Below are 17,754 nucleotides of genomic sequence, written 5' to 3'. Positions count from 1 at the left end.
CACAGCTCATCATCTCGAAAATGCCTCTATCAGATTGACCTGTAGGCAAGTCTCCGCGGGCATTTTCATGATGAATGATTGATGTGGATGGCTCAGCCCACTGTGGGTGATGCCACTGTGGGTGGTGCCACTGCTTGGCAAGTGGTCCTGGCTTGGATAAGAAAGCAGGCTGAGTAAGCAAGCCAGTAAGCAGCACGCTATCTTCCATGTTATCTGCTTCATTTCCTGCCTGCTTGAATTTCTGCCCAGGTTTCCCTTATGACAGACTGAGCAAGATGTGTAAGTTAAATAAACCCTTTCCTCCCCAAGTCGCTTTTGGTCATAGCATGTTAACACAGTGTCAGGAACAGAACTAAAATACATGTCAAAAGCCTCTCAAGTTTTGTGTCTCATGCAGTTGCATTCACACTTACCTTCCTTAGACTTCAGAAAAGAGAATCAGGCTTGTCTCTGAACTGGGCAATAGCTCTGTATCAGGACGCATTATCTATGATATTGTTGCTATTTTCTCTCACTTTTAGCAGAGGGAGGAGGGACAGGACAACACAGTGGGACAATAAAAGCAATGTCCTAGTACCTTAAGAGACTTTCCTGGTAGCTGTCATTTTGAATGAATCCAAAAGTAGAATAAAACCTGCTATTCCATAAATCATCAAGTGCTTGACAGCCAACTTAAGCAGCTTCCTTCGATAGCTCAGTTGGTAGAGCGGAGGACTGTAGGAGTAATTGATATCCTTAGGTCGCTGGTTCGAATCCGGCTCGAAGGAGGATTGTTTTAGTGGCACAGACTCAATTGAATTGACTCCATTGTCAAAAAATAGTATCTATACACCGATATTTATTAAACTTAACCAACTTTAGAAGTTCAGATTTGGAGGCTATTTAAGTTCGTGCATATAAACAACATTCAGTTTATACTTGCTATTTTAACGAGATAATTTTTTATAGATAAACATAAACCTTTCATAATTCATATATTCCATACAAATATCCCTGGATGGCTTCTTGTTTTTCCCAATGGTACTCATTTTCTGTCTTAGGATCAGGAAGCTGAATGGCACCATAGGTGCTTATTAGCCAAGCACGACAGCATACTTAAAAATGGAGTGGTTAAAATTACTGTTTGAGGTGTATGTGTAATGTTTCATTTATTTGCTCCATTACAATTGTGCAAAATAGCAAGTTTCCTTCCTTTTCTAGATCCACGTTAAAGGTCTCTCGTGCACTTGTGTCTACCCCTGGTTTTCCTTGTTCAGAAAGGAGCGAATCACGCGTTTCTTTGGTGAAATGGGCGACAGCTGTGCTTCAGGATAGTATTGTCTGCCTATGGTATCACTGTCATTTTCTCTCACTTTTAGCAGAGAAAGGAGGTGTAAGGAGACTGGCGAGCACAGCAGGGAACGTGCATCAAGGGGATGATGGTTCACTCCGGAAGGATTCAGTGCATGCACATTCCTAGGAGCAGTTTTTGGAAATCTATGTGAAACATTTATGCATTAAGAGCACACATTTCAAACATGTTCTTACACACCTGCGGTGTGATCATTAGCTAATTTTAGATTCTCTACTACCTCAAAAACATTTCCTTATCATTTATTTTTACAACAAATCAGATGAATTGCAGCAAGTCTGCCAGCTATTTTACAAATCTTAAAAACAGTCTTGGCATGTTCCTTCGATAGCTCAGTTGGTAGAGCGGAGGACTGTAGGTGTGATGCTAGTAATCCTTAGGTCGCTGGTTCGAATCCGGCTCGAAGGAATTGCCTTTTGAAACTGTCTTACCATCCGCTGGATTACCAGGATTTTAAAGGAAAATTGGAAAACACCGTGAACCAATGTCATGTGAATATACACAATTACAGAAGTTGGTGTGAAGTAAGCAATGCAATCAACAACTCCATGAAATTTATATGTTCCTCATTGACGAGTCAATGATTCTCCACGATCCTCTACTTTTAAAATATTCATACTTTTAAAATAGTAATTGAATTTTAAAAGGGTCTCTCTTGTAGGCCAGGCTGATCTGGAACTTATCTTCCTTTTTCCACCTCCCAAAAGCTGAGGATCACATGATGGCTGCAACTCCCGGCTGACTTGGCAATTAATATGTATAAACATTTCGTTAACAATAATTCCAAGCACACACAAAGTAGAGAAATAGCTTTAGGTGTTGCCATTTAGTCGCCACGTGAGGCACTCTGGCATCTTTTTCACATGTGCTCCCCTTCCCCCCAGCTCTCAATGTTTTGTAGTAACTCTATGAGGTGTTCTCAAGCGTCACCATTGCTGGTGAAGTAGTCAGTTAAAAATTAAAAGCAGGAGTCTGTTCTCCCCGCACCCGACAAGGAGCAGAGGTAGCCAACAGGAAGTTCAATGAAAGCACCAAAACAAACTCCCGAGAAACCCAGGTTTAATTATTAGGCCTTCAGATGCACCCGAGTTTTACAAATAACGCCCGGAGCCTGCAGACACAGTTGTCCCGGCTTCTGTTCTCTATAATTTTCGAGGTTATGGAGGATGAGAAATTATGTCGGGCCTCGGCGAGGGAACACTTAATCCTCAGGGTCGTCCCTAGGCTCCGTAAAGCAGGAGGGACGGTTATTTCACGAATTCTAGCAGCATCCTCGCCAGCCGGCCTTAGGAGCCAGAGGCACCGCAGCTGCCACCGCGCTGGGTCCCAAAACCAAGAGACGGCCACTTAGCGGCGCAGGCGAGCGACTGGTGTGAGGATCGCGCCCCCTGGCGGCTGCCCAGAGGCTGCGCAGGGTACTGACCGAAGAGCTGCCGGAGAGCAAACTGAGCGACGCTACCCCTCACCCTTCGCTCATCAACAGGCAATAGAAATAGATTCGCGCACGACAGTAGTCAGAGAGAGGTCTTCAAATAACTAATACATTTAAAGATTTCAATATTCACCAAGTTAAATTAGAAATCACCAGAGGCGCGTTTAAAATTTATAAGGACAAACCCAATTACAATTCCAAAATTATACGTGCAAGTTTATAAGCGGCTTCAAAAACTTTAATTTTAAGATGTTTAAAACTCAGTTGAAATTTCAAATAATGAAAACTTCAAAGCTCTGACTGAATTTTACAAGTCGAACATCACAAAGCTTTTAAAAGATGAGTTATCCCCCTCAACCCTATTTGCACCACCGTCCTAGAATAAAATACTGTTTTGGTCTCTACAATATAAAAACCTCCCAATAAATTCTGCAAAAAAAAAAAAAAAACCGTGAGACGCACCAGGACACGCATTTGGTGCATGAACGCAAAAATATTCGTGCACATTTAAAAAAAAAATAAAAATAGTCCTCGAGACTATTCTGCAGAGACTCACTGCCCGTGGCTCCGCCTCTTACGCAAGAGAGAAGTCTGTGAGGTCAGCCCGCCCCGCCCCCGCCTCTGCCTCGCCCCAGACCTGGAATCTGGCTTTGAACGTCCTTTCGCGTTTACCTTGTCGGCTCCGCTGCCTCGCAACCGACAACGCCATCTTTTGATTGGCATTCACGGGGTTGTCCCAGCCTCACGCTGCAGACCAGCGCACGAAATTTACGTCATAGGCCACTTTTATTCCCCTCCCAGAACGCAGATCCGCTCGCAGGATGTGCGTCATCGGGTAGCGACGGATTTACGGCTGTCGTGCTCCCCGTATCCGCCATCATGAAAGCCGCGGAGTTGGTGGAGGAGCGAAGGGCGCCGATGGAGGGAGGATCGCAGGAAGAGGCAGAGCGGAATACAGATGCGGCGGAGGAGCAGGAGGAGCCCGAGGAAGCGGACTGCGACAGCAGCAGCAAGAAGAAGAAGAGGGTAGTGCCGGGTATTGTTTACCTGGGACACGTCCCGCCGCGATTCCGGCCCTTGCACGTTCGCAACCTGCTCAGCGCCTACGGTGAGGTGGGACGCGTTTTCTTCCAGGCCGAAGGTAAGCCTTGCGTCGAAGGAAGAGGGTGGCAATGCAGGCAGGTGGGCACAATTTATTAAAGGGTGTACACGCATGAGGCGTGGGAAGGACTTTCCCTAGTAGCTGTGAAATCTGTACCATCCACGTCTCTTAGAAGGCTGAGGCAGGGGAAGGAAAATGGAGAGGGTGGGCGAATAGAGTGCAGTAATAAGGCCTGAAAGATACCCGTGATATTCAGGTAATCCATGAAACAGTGTATGAAACAGTGTATTAGCCTCCTTCAGCCTCTTCCACCTCTTGACATGCGCAGTTTGGAGACGGGGGTGGGAACTGGGCTCTTGGTGTTCAGGGAGTTGCATTTGAAGAGAGAAGTGAGTGAAAGGACAGTCTGCACCTTACAGATCGTCCTTTTCCATCAGCAGCTGTGAACTAACACCCGAGCTAGCAGGTTTGAACTTCCGATCAAGCGGAGGTGTGTCTCGGTGGATGCTTGACCAGGATGTTCGCTGTGTTTGGTCCACAGACCGCTTTGTGAGACGCAAAAAGAAGGCAGCTGCGGCTGCAGGAGGGAAGAAGGCAGCTAAATACAGCAAGGACTATACAGAAGGCTGGGTGGAATTCCGTGACAAGCGCATAGCCAAGCGAGTGGCAGCCAGTCTACATAACACGCCCATGGGTGCCCGCAGGCGCAGCCCCTTCCGTTATGACCTCTGGAACCTCAAGGTGAGATTCTAGGTTTCTCTGCCACACTTTAATTAGTCCCCTCCAGCCCTAGCATACTGTTCCCCAGCTCCCAGTTTCTTTTCCAGTTCTGATTGGTCTTCCCTGTCCTGACCTTTTCTTGTTTTCCTGGCCACAGTATTTGCATCGTTTTACTTGGTCTCATCTCAGCGAACACCTTGCCTTTGAGCGCCAGGTGCGGAGGCAGCGCCTAAGAGCAGAGGTTGCCCAAGCAAAGCGAGAGACTGACTTCTATCTTCAAAGTGTTGAACGGGGAAAACGCTTCCTTGCAACTGATGGGGATGCTACTCGCCCGAATAGCTCCTGGACATTTGCTCAACGTCCCACTGAGCAGGAGCTGAGGGCCCGGAAGGCAGCGCGGCCAGGAGGGCGGGAACGAGCTCGACTGGCAAACTTCCAAGACCAGGCCCGATCCAACAAAGGGCTCCTTGCCAGGATATTTGGAGCCCCTCCTCCTGCAGAGAGCAAAGAAGAACCATAGCCAGCAAGGGACTCCTGGTTGAAAAGGAAGCCACTTGTACCTACCAGCCCTGCTCTCTCCCACAGAGTGTAACCAACAGCCCAGGAAGATATATTCTCTCTATTCTGCAGACCAAGGGTCTGGTAAAAGGGCCTTTTTTTGTAGGCCTCTTTTACCCACCCTGATCAAATCCTGTAAGTGCCCAGCTGAGAACTTACTCTTACTCTCCAGGCTGATTACTCCTGGAAGTGCCTGTTTTCTTTTGTTGGACTTCTGGTTGCCTGCCTCTTTCTCAGTGGGCTGCTAGCAATTTCTGGCTTGAAAAGTGTGGATTTGCCTTCCACTAGCGTAGCCATGACAAGTCCATGTGATCTATGGTGTTCATTCACTGTGATAGGCGACAGAATTAACAGGAATTGACTTAGTGGCCCAATTTGAAGTTTTTGTTTGAAAATAAAAAATAATCCAAAGCTACAGAAAAACCCTGTTTCAAAAAAACAAAACAAAAAAATTGTATGTGTTTAGTTTTTTAGGTGGGAATCGTTGAGTGAGTTTCAGCTTCTTTTGAAGCCAAACTCAGTTACTCTGGTGCAGACATAATCCTTGTCTACTCATGACTCATTTTGAGATAGGGCCTCACTCAAGTATTCAGGGCCATGGGTTTATTCTGTAAGTTACTGGTAAGCCTTGAGCTAACTCTGTGGCCAGGTAGGCCCTGAACTTGAAATCCTGTCTCAGGCTCCCAAAGAGCTGAGATTATAGGTATGTGTCAACAAACCTAGCTTCAATGTTAAACATACATACATACATACATATATACATAAAATAATTTATGTTCCTTTTCTTTGTACGATAAGTTTCTCATCTTGAAAAGATGTTTACAAGTTATGAACCCTATCTTTTAAAATGTTTCAGTACTCATTTTGGTTTGTGCCTTATGTATAAAAATTATACATGTGGTAAGAAAGATACTACTAGATGTAGGGAAAAAAGACAGCTGCTGTATGAGCCAGACCTTCATGGGTCCTTTCTGCCTGCCTTTACAGCCCCTGTTCCTATCTCCATTCCTCTTCCTCAGCCCAGTCCACACTGTGGCTCTGTCACATGAACCACCCTCCTCAGCACCTTCTGAAACTTCTCTTCCAACAGCCTGACACCTGGCCTCTTGCTCCCTTCTCTACAAGCTCAGGTGTATTTCTTCTTCGTGATCAAGTCAGATAGGATGTCAGGCTGGCTTCCCTGGCTTCCCCTCCCTAGGTGGGTGCTCTGCTTCTGTGGAGCTGGAACACTGATTTCTGTCTGGGGTGACATTCCTCCTATTTTACCGTAATTGTTATTTGCTTCCTTGGTGTTCTTAGGAATGAAGATTGAACTTTTATCTTTCGCTCCTTGGGGTTTCAGTTAATAAATATTCACTAACTCTTTGAGTTGCTGTGAGGAGAGAGATTATAAAAATCCTGAAGAATATGTTCTGCACATTACCTGTGATGTTTACTTTGACAACCAATTCTGGAACTATTTCTACTTGTGACAGTGGTAAGGAGTGGCAGGAAGTTCTTTGTCTAAAGAGTCACATAGCTAATAAAAGGGAGAGTTGCATCTTCATCTGGGTCGCTGTTTAAACCCACTGTTTCCACATTAAGCCTCTTGTACAGAAGCAATGGTAAGAACAGAGTGAAAGTTAACGGAAGACACCTGGTTCTGTGTGACTAGAGCGCAGTAATGAGACATTGTTAGCGGGGCTTTGTGCACCCTTTAATGCAGGAGACAGAGGCAGGTAGATCTCTGTGAGTTCAAAGTCAAGCTAGTTTGCTGGTGAGTTCTAGGGCAACCAGGCCATATTGTTTCCAAAAAAAAAAAAAAAAAAAACAAGATAAAAAACCAAGCATTAGTTGAGATGCTTCAAAAATAAGACAGGGAAGTAATGAGCATTTTCTACTTTGTAGATATTTTACAGATTTTCAAAGTTGGGTGTTTAGGGCTCTTATCCTATCCTGTGGAGGAAAATGGAGCCTGCTCCCTCAACTGACTCCAGAGCTCCGCACTGTGATTCTGTGTTCCCTGGTATAGGCCAGGTTATGAAAGTATCTTGTTACTTTGTCACTAGCTGTAGGATCTGAGTGTGGAGTTACAGCCAAAAATGACCCCAGCTTGTAAGTCAGTGTGGAGTCGAGTGCAGTTAAAGTCATTGTGCCCATATTTACTGGATCTCAGCTGGAAATACATCCAGGATGTGGACTGGCTTGATTTTGTGATGGTTATCCCTGGAAGTTAGTTATAGCCTGATGTGGATTAAATGTAAGGAATAGTGCTTTTACTTTTAAAAACGATCTTTTTAAAGTAAAATTTTTAGTGTGTATTGGTGTTTTGCCTGCATGTATGTCTGCGTGAGGATGTTATATCCCCTGGAACTAGAGTTAAAGATAGTTGTGATCTGTCATGTGGATGCTGGAAATTGAACCCTGGACCCTCTGGAAGAACAGCCAGTGTTCTTAACTGCTGAGCTATCTCTCCAGCTCCTTAAACTAGTCTTTTTTTTTTTTTAATTCTTATGTGTATGTATACCTTCATGTATGTCTGTGCATAGAGCTCATTATATCCCCTGCTGACAGCTGTGAACTGCCATGTGAATGCTGGGAACCCAGGTCCTCAGGAGGAGCAGAGATCCCGGTGACATCAGGAGACACAGAGGTAACCACCGGCATCTCTGTCACACCCCAGGTGTGTGGGCTGTGGTAGCAGCCACTCTGTCTAAGCCTTTGCTGCTGCTAAAAGCTTCCGAGGCTCAAGGCTCACTCTCTCGAAGCTCAGTACCGGAAGCCTCGTGTCCCACTTCCTCTGACCTCTACCTGATGAGAAGTCCAAGCCAGTGGCATGAGAAGTCCAAGCCAGTGACAGACTGTGTGCCAAGGGTCAGGAAGACCTCCCGCCCTTTGAGATGGCCTTCCCTTCAGGACTACTTCTCTATTAACCGGAGCCCAGCCCTGCCCGATTGTCAGTATCTTTAGGTCTTACTTACTTGATACATGCCAGCACCAACTCTATCCTCAGTCTCTTAAAATGGAAGGAAATCCTGAAGGTAAAAAGTTAAAATGGAAATAGACAGGCAGAAGGCTTATAAACCTTACTACCTGAAAACATCACTGTAGTGTGTGGTCACCACTGTTCTTCATTAAACACCTGGCTTGGGATAGCATACAATCCCACGCCATGAGCTACCTAGACCATGAGTTAATCTTTTTCCTGATGCTGACATGTCTGCTTCAGCCCTTTCCTCATGCAAGCAGATGTTAACCTAGGGTAGTTATTGTAGACACTGAGGGTGCTGCTCCAAGGAACGGACCAGGAAAAGGGGGGCAGCAGAACAAGCAGAGTGAAGAGCATCAGAGTTGAGGCATTTGCTCTCCAGAAGGACAGACAAAAACCCAACCAATGAGGCCTTTTTCTATTATTATTTACTTATTTATTTATTTTTACTTAAAGATAGGGTCTCATAGTCCTCATCGGTTTGGGCCTTCCTCCGTAGACCAGGATGGTCTTAAATTCTCAATCCTACTCCACCTCAAAGTGCTGAGAAATCAGGCAGATCGTTCCTATCAGTTTCAGACTCCTGGACTCCTGTTTGGAGACCATATGGACTGTTTCTAGGTTTCTCCCTTCCAATGAGGTTAGGGATTTGAATCTGTCAGAAAACGGGGCTTCAAGAGAGATGATCTAGCACCAATGAGAGAACTCGGCAGGTAAAAGCACTTCCCGCCAAGCCTGAGGACATGAGTTTGGTCTCTGGAATCCATGAGAGAGAAGGAGAGCGCCAACTCCTGCATTTGTCCTGATTTCTGCACTGGAGAGCGCCACTCGCCCCTCCCCTGCTTCCTAATAAATACATGTAAAAGAGTTAAAAACAGAAGACTGTTTACATCTGCTAAGCTGAGAAGCTAGAGAGTAGACAAATGTCGGGAAGGCCAGTAGATGTCAACAACGTTAAGGAAGTGAATCACTGAGAAAGTACGGGAAAGTTCCAAGAACGTTCCAAGAACAATAGGCAGCGACCCTGTCTGTGGACCAAAAAATTCTTGTTGTTACCTGGATGTGGCCCGTTGAGAGCACTTGCCTACCATGAACATGTTCCTGGTTTAAAGTGTACCCTTTTTGCCGGTAAGTTGGGACATTGTCTGTATCAATATATTCCACCCACGTCACGAAATCTTCAGAAAGCTTCTCGAAAAGCTCTGTTATAACTTGCATTTGGTCACCACACACTAGGAAGGTCTGAGGGGAGGTCCAAAAAGGTTTCCGAAAGAAATGGTAAGAACCTGTCACCGGTCCGCAAGCAGCATCTCCTATACCGCCCCACTTTGCAAGGAGAGCGTCCATCTAAGGACTCTTGGCTCTGTTTTAAACCTCCCCTCCGAGAATGAACACAAAAACGACAGCTCAATTTTCTTTGATAAGCAACTTTTGCAGTTCACATCGAAAGAAGTTACCACAGCTTCATAACCAACAGAGAGAGACTTTGTAGGCAAGTGGAATGCTCCTAAACAGGCAGGTGTCACCACTACCCAAGAGCTGCATCTAATCGTCCTGACCGAGGGGAACTTCCCGCCGCAAGGGGGCGATGTGGATTGTGTTTCTGCCCAGGGCCTGGGGCTGAGGTGTAAGTCCCGGGCATGGCAAAATGAGCTATCCTTTTCTGTGGGTCCTGAACCATACTCTACTGTGTGCATGCGCCACCTCTGCGCTTTGGGTTCCCACGGTGTCGGGAGGACTCTCTGGATTTGTCCTTAGGGAAGGATCCACACCTTGAAAGGATCACCAATGTAATGAAGGTTGGCCCCCCTCACAGTCCCACAGGACATACCCAAACCAAATAAATGAAGACATCTCAGCACAAAGAAGATTATTACCCCAAGGGTCAAGCGGGGATGGGGAACTGCAAAGGCGACAGCAGCAGCAGCAGCAGCAGCAGCAGCAGCAGCGAGTGCAAGTAGGCATGTTAGAGCCCCTTCAATCAGGGCTCATACAGGCCAGAAAAGGAGACTGGAGTTTGGACATCTCAGCGGGTCTTCTCTCTTCTGGTTGTTCTGTGGCCTTGTGGGGCCGTATAGCTCAAGTTTGTTTGTTTGTTTGTTTTAATTGGGAAGACTTTAAAAATTATGTTTTTAATTATGTTTTTCATTGAATGTTTCCGTGCAGTGTAGTTTGTTCTTTGTACTACAATAATTTATAGTTTATTATTATAAAAGGTATCATAGTGGTTTGAATTATAGTGTGTGAAGAGTGTTAGGAGTGTAATGGTTTAAGTAAAATGCTGCAGGTCCCCAAGTGGCGGCAGTGGGTAGTGGGCCATGAGACCACACGACAGGTTTCAAAGCAGAGCAGCGGCAGGCAGCAAGCCCCCAAGAGCATAGCAGGCCATGAAGGCAGCTGGGTCCCAGGCAGGGACCCTATGCTGGGTGAGAGACTGAGATGGATAGTCATGCCATGCAGAGTGAAGTTGGATATTTATTTAGTGGGTTATGGAAGGGAAGGAGAAAGGGGGAAGAGGGGAGAGAGAGAGAGAGAAAGAAAGAAAAGAAAGAAAGAAAGAAGAGAGAAACAGAAACAGAGAGGGCAAAGGGGAGAAGTGAGGAGAAGGGAAAAAGAGAAGCTGCCTCTGAGAGGGTGGGAGAGGGACTCAGGCTAGAAGCAAAAGATAGCTTGCCTTGGCAGATGGGGAAAGGTGCATGGCTTGTCTCTTAAAGGGACAGGACAGACCATTACAGGGAGTATGTTTAAAATGTCACAATTTTGGATACTCTGATGATACCTGGCATGTATTGTCCCAAATCTCAAAAAAAGAGCATGCCAGGAATCTAGCTGAAAATTCAGAGGAACTTTGTTTTCACAGTATGTTAGAAGTCTAAATTATGTCATTGTTGGTGAATAAACCTACCGTGTGTGTGTGTGTGTGTGTGTGTGTGTGTGTGTGTGTGTTATGAAATTAAAAAGAAGGTTGGCAGAGAAGATATGCTCCTGGGCTACAAGTTCCGAGGTCAGTGCCATAGCTTGGGGCTGCCCACTCCACCTTCCCCCTAGTCCTTGTGTGCTAATTCAGGGGCAGAGTATCTGTGAATTCACACTCCTGTTCTCCTCTGCTTCAAACACACTGGTGCCAGGCCTCCTGTAACAGCGATGCCTCCAGCTGTCTTAGAATCTCTACGGGTAAACACGGTCTGACCTGTTGAGCCTCCAAAACCTCTTCCATCTTTGGCTCTCTGAAGCAAGTGCCTGGATGCTGAGAGAAAGCCCTGCATTTACCTCCCTAGTCCTCATGTTCATCAGGACGACTCCTAATATAACCTTCTCTTACTTTTAGCCTGAGATTTTGGCCGTTGTGAAACCGCAGTGTTAACAATTGCCCGTGTCAATTCCAGATGTCACCACCTGCCTGGTGATGACTCGTGACAAAATGCAGCTTCCCCTGCGATGTCCTCGCACTGTTCTGTCCCAGGACAGCTTCAGTATTAATGTTTCGTGACGCAGATGCTGACTGAAGATGGCATTGCCCCTTCATCAAGACAGCCATGTTTAGCAAATGTGGAAGGGGGAATTATTTCAGTCCTCCCTCTGCTCCTGCCCCCTCCCCTCCCCAGCCTCACCTGCACCATGCACAGTCCTCTGCTCCACCCTCACCCCATTCTCAGCCCACCTGCGTTCAGTTTTGCCAGAGGGAGCAATGTTGATTCTCCTGAAATGTGAGCTGACCTCAGGAGTTATCCTCAAGGCTTCTGTTTGTGGAAGTGTGTCTCAGTTGTTTCCATTGACTAGAGCCATTTTCTACTCTGTGAAGTGTGTCTCGGGTGTTTCCATTGACTAGTGTGGAGGCCTGAAAATTTGAGCCTATTTCCATGTTGACTAAAGGTCAAAGAGTTGGAACACACCTCTAGTTCCTTCAAGGTTATTGTGCTTCTACCTCAAACAAAGGTCCCACCTAGACGTAGACCCACGAGAGTTCTGCTCTCTCAAGGTTATTGTCAACAGGTGTGGCTAATAACCAGATCCTGTACTTCAGGAAGAGAGAAGTAGATCTGTTCCTACCTCAAACAAAAGTCTAAGGATCCAACTAAGTTTCAGTTCACTTAAGGAGATAACTTTGGATTCTACCCCAGGGAGTGGTTTGCCTACAGAATGTTTTGGTCTAGGGTGTGAACATGACTTGTTTTGTTCTAGCAACAGAATGTTTAACTATGACTGTATTCCATGACCTTCAACTGGTCTTTTCATTTCCTTGTACCCTGTTAATGCAGTTTTCTTGTCTTACTCCTACCTTTTTGGGTTAGGGGTATTTTAAGCAGTTGGAAATTAAATGCAGGCAAATTTTCAGTACTCACTGGAATTCTCTCCTGATACTATCCTATATGTTTCTCTGTTTTACTATTTTCATTCGTGTCTTCATATTCTTTACTATTTTCTAAGTCCCCACGCCTCTACGCTGGCAAGAGGTATTTTTGTCGAGGTTGGTCCCCGACAGACTAGAGTCATTTTCTGCTCTGTGAAGTAAGTACAGTCTGTGCACACATAAAAATCAAATTCATCGTGAAGAGCCACACTAGAACTTTCAGATTCATTAGAAAAAGCTTAACCATTCTTTGTCAAAGTGCAGGGGAAGTTGTTGCATCCACATTAAAAGGTTAGGGGGAATAGGCATTCTGTTTTTACTCTTATATTTTTTCCCTTATTATTTTGTTTGCACACATACGTGATATATTCCCATGACCATCCTGGAGCTGGCTACATAGACCAGGATGGCCTTGAATATGCCCCAGTTATATATGCCAGTAAACTCGTTTATTTTATAGAATGCCCTGTGCTCCACTCCCAAACTGGAAATAGAGCCAACTAAGATCTTTTTTCTTTTCTTAAATTTATTTTTGAGGAAAGGTTTCACTCTGCAGCTATGGCTGGCCAGGCCTTTACCATGTAGACCAGACTGGCCTCAAAATTACAGAGCTCCACCCCCACTCCCCTCACTGAAATTACCTGGTGTGAGTGAAAAGGAAATATGGAGCACACAGCAAACCCGCTTAGGAGTTTATTAGAGGGGGCGTGTACAGGTCGGTGGAGAGATAGATAGATAGGGAAACTGAGAGGGGGGGAAGAGGGGGGGGACAGCTACCTCTTCAGGAGGAGATGGAAAGGAAGGAACTCAGGCTGGAAGTGGAAGGAAGATCTGCTTTCCTGGGGGGAGGGGAGTGGGTGATTTTTTTTCATGATATTTATTGAGCTCTACATTTTTCTCTGCTCCCCTCCCTGCCTCCCTCCTCCCCCCTTCAATCCTCTCCTAAGGTCCCCATGCTCCCAATTTACTCAGGAGATCTTGTCTTTTTATACGTTCTACTTCCCATGTAGATTAGATCTATGTAAGTCTCTCTTAGTGTTCTCATTGTTGTCTAAGTTCTCTGGGATTGTGGTTTGTAGGCTGGCTTTCTTTGCTTTATGTTTAAAAACCATCTATGAGTGAGTGCATGTGATAATTATCTTTCTGTGTCTGGGTTGCCTCACTCAAAATAATGTTTTCTAGTTCCATCCTTAAAGGGACTGTATGGACCATTAGAGCAGGGTCTCATTGTGAAGCTCTGGTTGACCTCAAACTTGAGATTCTCCTGCCTCAGCCAGTTCAGGAAATGCAGATGTGGCTGCTGGAACAGGGGAAGTTGATGAGGGAGGCCAGCCTCTTTTCTTGGAACCTTCAATAAAAAGAATTTAGACAGAGACCCAGGAGACTGGCAAGCAAAAGTGTTCACTTAAAAAGTTCAAGTGCATGCTGGGTAGCAGAATGGTAACCTCAGGTGGGAACTGAAGAATCTAAAACACTGTAGAATGGACAAATTCAGGGAAGCTGTAGCATCAGCACAAAGATCAGCAGCGGCGTTTCTAGACACTAGCAACAAAATTCCTGAGTTAAAAAATTCCATTTACAGTAGCTATAAAATAAAAACAATGCATTTATATTAGAAAAAAGTTACTAAAATTTTCCATGGTAATGTTGTATGCAATTATATAACTTTCATGTTTATTGATTTAGTAATTAATAAAATATCTACCTGGTTGAGAAAAAAAACAATGCATTTATCCTGCAGGCTGAAAACTATAAGACAGTTAAAATGGCATAAAATCAGTGAAAGAAACAATAACACTTTCAGAAGGAAAAAAAGTAGATTCATTATACTATCTGATTCAAAAATAAATATATCCTACAAGGTTATAGTGACCCAAACACTATGATACCGTCATTAAAAACGTGTAGACCAACGAAACGGAATAGAGAATCCAGAAATAAATCCATGAATATATACTCAGTCCATTCTTCAAAAGATTATTAAGACACAGCTGGAGGGGGCGAGGTATCTGGGAAGGATTTGACTCATGGCTGCAATCCCAACACTCAGGAGTCTGAGGTTGGAGGATTGATAGGAGGTTTGAACAGGCTTGGGCTATACAGTGAGCTCTAGGCCAGCTTGGGGTTGTAGGGTGCAACCATCTTCAAGAAACAACAAAACAATAACATAACTAAAAGAGAAGAAAAATGTGAGGGCACACAGGGAAAGAACGCTTTCTCCAGGACACAGTGTTCAGATAACCGGATATCTGCGTGCAGAAGAATGGGATTGAGTGCATCTCACACAGCAGGTGCAAATACCAAATGTATTGAAAACTTAAATGTAAGACCTGAAACCATAGAACTCCCAGAAGAATGTAGCGGGAAAACACGATGGCATGAGTCTGGGTGAGATTTTGGGTGTATTTTTAAAGCACAGGCTACCAAAGCAAAGACAGAACGCACGCGTTTCTTACCCTGAAACACAAGGTTCTGCACAGAGAAGTAAGGAACCGGCAGAGCCTCGGGCGCCTACGGAGTGGGGGAAAGCAGGGACAATCGCTCATCGGATGAGGGTTTGCCGCCCACATGCACACCAAGCACCACAGCTGGAAAACAAACGGCCTGACAAAGTGGGGCAAAGGATCAGAATGGGCACGTTTCAAAGAAGACAAATGACAAACTGACCTCCGAAAATGTGCCCAGTTCATCGGTGACCAAGGAAACGAGAATCAAAGCCCTGTGAGGTACGCCTCACTCCTGTCCTACCAGAAAGAGAAAAGAGAAAAGAGCTGGTGTTCCTGAGGCGTGGAGAAAAGAGGATGCTTGCTCAGTTTTGATGGGAGGTAAATTATTACAGTCGTTAAAGGCGCTAGCCTGAAAAGTCCTTTAGAAATTTAGGAATAGGGCACACCGCCAGGCTTGGCTCACTCTTGCTCTGTCCATGGTAAGAATCCTGTCTTCTGAGACACAGGCTCTTCCACATTCTCAGAAGGATTATTCCCAACAACCGAGATACGGAATTAAGCTAACTGTCCGTCAGGACAGATGAAAACAGCAGATAAACATGGAACGTTAGCTACTCAGTCTTTTATAAAGCAGCTCTGTCATTTGCAACCACTGGAATGAAGCTGGGGACACGATGTCAAGTGAGATGAACCAGCCACTGAGGGACAAATTCCACAGAACTTCACTTATAGTGTGGAATCCGAGTGTTCAGCTGGCAGCGGCAGAGAAGAGTGGAGCCACTAAGGGCTGGCCATGGAGGGGGCAGGCAACTTAGTTACTTTTATTTAGCTAGCCCACGATACAAATGTAGACAACAAATACCATCACCGAATCATTTACTGAGCAATTTTTAGAAATGTATCTTTAAACTAAGTAATTACTGCCTTCCAGCGAGTTTCCGTAGTGTAGTGGTTATCACGCTCGCCTAACACGCGAGAGGTCCCCGGTTCGAAACCGGGCGGAAACAGGAATGGTACCTTTTCCTCACTTCGGTTTTTTCAGACCGTCCCTCACTCCGTACATTTTTCAGTCGTTACCACATAAGAATCTCGGCTCTTAAGTTTTGCTTTCACTGAAGTGTTTTCATGGGTCCTGGATATAGCAGGTAACTTTGTGAGGATCAATGGGTCTCAAAAAAAATCCAAGGAAACCGGAGGAGACATCGGGGGATTAGCTCAAGTGGTAGAGCGCTCGCTTAGCATGCGAGAGGTAGTGGGATCGATGCCCACATCCTCCAGTTTATTTGTTCTCTGAAACCTCGTTTCTATTGAGATTAGAAATGTTCTCAACTGCATTGATTTGAGAACTGAAAATTAACCTTGTTTCATCACTCTTTTGAGCATATGGTTATTCTGCGCGTTTCTGCGCGTTTGAGCAAATATTCATAAGCGTCTCTATTAGTTACTTCATTGGCCAGACATTAAGTCAGAACCTCTCCTGGGCCACCAGCCTTAGGATTTTCTCCTAATCCACGCCGTGCTGTAAATTCCCTGCCGGCCTCTACTGGAATCTTTTTTTTCCTCGTCTGTCTCTCTCTCTGCCCCCTCGACCCTGTTGCTGCAGGGAGCCCTGCACTGCCACCGACGGCTTCGCCTGAACAATCTCAGCCTGAGTGGAATCCGCTCTACTGCTCTCAATTTTCCATTTCTAAGCTCTGCTAAAGACAGACAGAGAGAGAGAGAGAGAGAGAGAGAGAGAGAGAGAGAGAGAGAGAGAGAGAGAGAGAGAGAGAGAGAGAGAGAGAAAGTGTAAATCCTTTGCTTAACAGGTTGCTGTGCCTTTTTGCGTCACCTGTCCGGGTTCTCTCCAAAGCTCTACAGTGTCAACAGCGATCTCCTCGAGGTGTCTCTGGGTGATCAGGCTCCTTCCCTCCGTGTGTTTTTCTCGCACGCAGTTCCCTTGCGATGCACGCTACATCTCTACCCCGGAATTCCTGCACCCGCGCTTCTCCCTCCCTGAGCTCTCTCCGCTTGGCGCGCCGCCCAAGCCTCATTTATTAATCTTCCCCCGGGCCATGTCGCCTCTCCACCATAGCTTTTATGTTTGGTTTGGTCGACTTCCCCTTGCAGTTCTTTCTTAAATGGGGATCTGTAACTTCTGGAAGGCTCTTTAGAAAGTATACAAATTTATGTCTTTGACCGTAAAAATAATCAAGGCAGTGGGTTTCCGTAGTGTAGTGGTTATCACGCTCGCCTCACACGCGAGAGGTCCCCGGTTCGAAACCGGGCGGAAACAGTGTTTTTTTTTTTTTTTATTGGTCTCTGATTTTTCAATGGAGCCCTTCTTTCTGGATCAGCCCTAAGGGAACACAAAGAAGAACAAGCAAAGAAAGCCTGACTTTCCATCCCACTGCCACCAGTCATTTGTTGACTCTCCACGTTTCTTCAATCCCCGCTTCCCTCTCATCATTTCTCTTTGTCTTAGAGCCGTGCTTCTCAATCTTCCTAAAGCTGAAACCCTTTAATATTGCGATGACCCCCCCAACCATAAAATTATTTCCATTGCTAACTCATAGTTATAATTTTGCTACTCTTATGAATCATAATGTAAATATCTTTTTCCCCAGGTTATTTTGGGCGACTCGAACACACACACACACACACACCCCTCGAAATGGTCGTGACCCACAGGTTGAGAACATCTCTCTTAATAAATGGAATAAGCATAAGTTTTTGTCTGAACAGCTTTTGAGAATATTGTCTATGAGAACCTCGGCTCTGCCTTTTGGGACTTGATGACTAGCCAGGAGGCCCTGGGGGCGGGAAAGCCAGTACAAATAAAAGGG

General features: G+C 45.4%; 1 protein-coding gene and 5 non-coding genes across 6 annotated transcripts; all 6 read left to right on the top strand.

The window, feature by feature from the left end:
- Window positions 1-683: 683 nt before the first annotated feature.
- Window positions 684-767, top strand: Trnay-gua (transfer RNA tyrosine (anticodon GUA)). The gene is given in 2 exon segments: window positions 684-720; window positions 732-767. It is a non-coding gene; the product is annotated as a tRNA-Tyr (tRNA).
- A 905-nt stretch (window positions 768-1,672) lies between these two features.
- Window positions 1,673-1,759, top strand: Trnay-gua (transfer RNA tyrosine (anticodon GUA)). Its single transcript is given in 2 exon segments — window positions 1,673-1,709; window positions 1,724-1,759. It is a non-coding gene; the product is annotated as a tRNA-Tyr (tRNA).
- A 1,867-nt stretch (window positions 1,760-3,626) lies between these two features.
- Abt1 (activator of basal transcription 1) lies at window positions 3,627-6,709 on the top strand. The gene is made up of 3 exons (XM_048428062.3): window positions 3,627-3,924; window positions 4,427-4,626; window positions 4,763-6,709. Exons 1-3 carry the CDS (start codon window positions 3,663-3,665, stop codon window positions 5,123-5,125), a joined length of 825 nt encoding a protein of 274 aa, XP_048284019.1. The 5' UTR covers window positions 3,627-3,662; the 3' UTR covers window positions 5,126-6,709.
- Window positions 6,710-15,863: 9,154 nt separating this feature from the next.
- Window positions 15,864-15,936, top strand: Trnav-aac (transfer RNA valine (anticodon AAC)). The gene has a single exon. It is a non-coding gene; the product is annotated as a tRNA-Val (tRNA).
- Window positions 15,937-16,133: 197 nt separating this feature from the next.
- Window positions 16,134-16,206, top strand: Trnaa-agc (transfer RNA alanine (anticodon AGC)). Its single transcript has one exon. It is a non-coding gene; the product is annotated as a tRNA-Ala (tRNA).
- Window positions 16,207-17,131: 925 nt separating this feature from the next.
- Window positions 17,132-17,204, top strand: Trnav-cac (transfer RNA valine (anticodon CAC)). The gene has a single exon. It is a non-coding gene; the product is annotated as a tRNA-Val (tRNA).
- Window positions 17,205-17,754: the final 550 nt, after the last annotated feature.

This window comes from Myodes glareolus, chromosome 14, assembly GCF_982192425.1.
Source record: "Myodes glareolus chromosome 14, mMyoGla1.1, whole genome shotgun sequence".
NCBI classification, from domain to species: domain Eukaryota; kingdom Metazoa; phylum Chordata; class Mammalia; order Rodentia; family Cricetidae; genus Myodes; species Myodes glareolus.
Note: the sequence above shows the minus strand (reverse complement) of the source record. Positions and strands in the feature narration are given on the sequence as shown.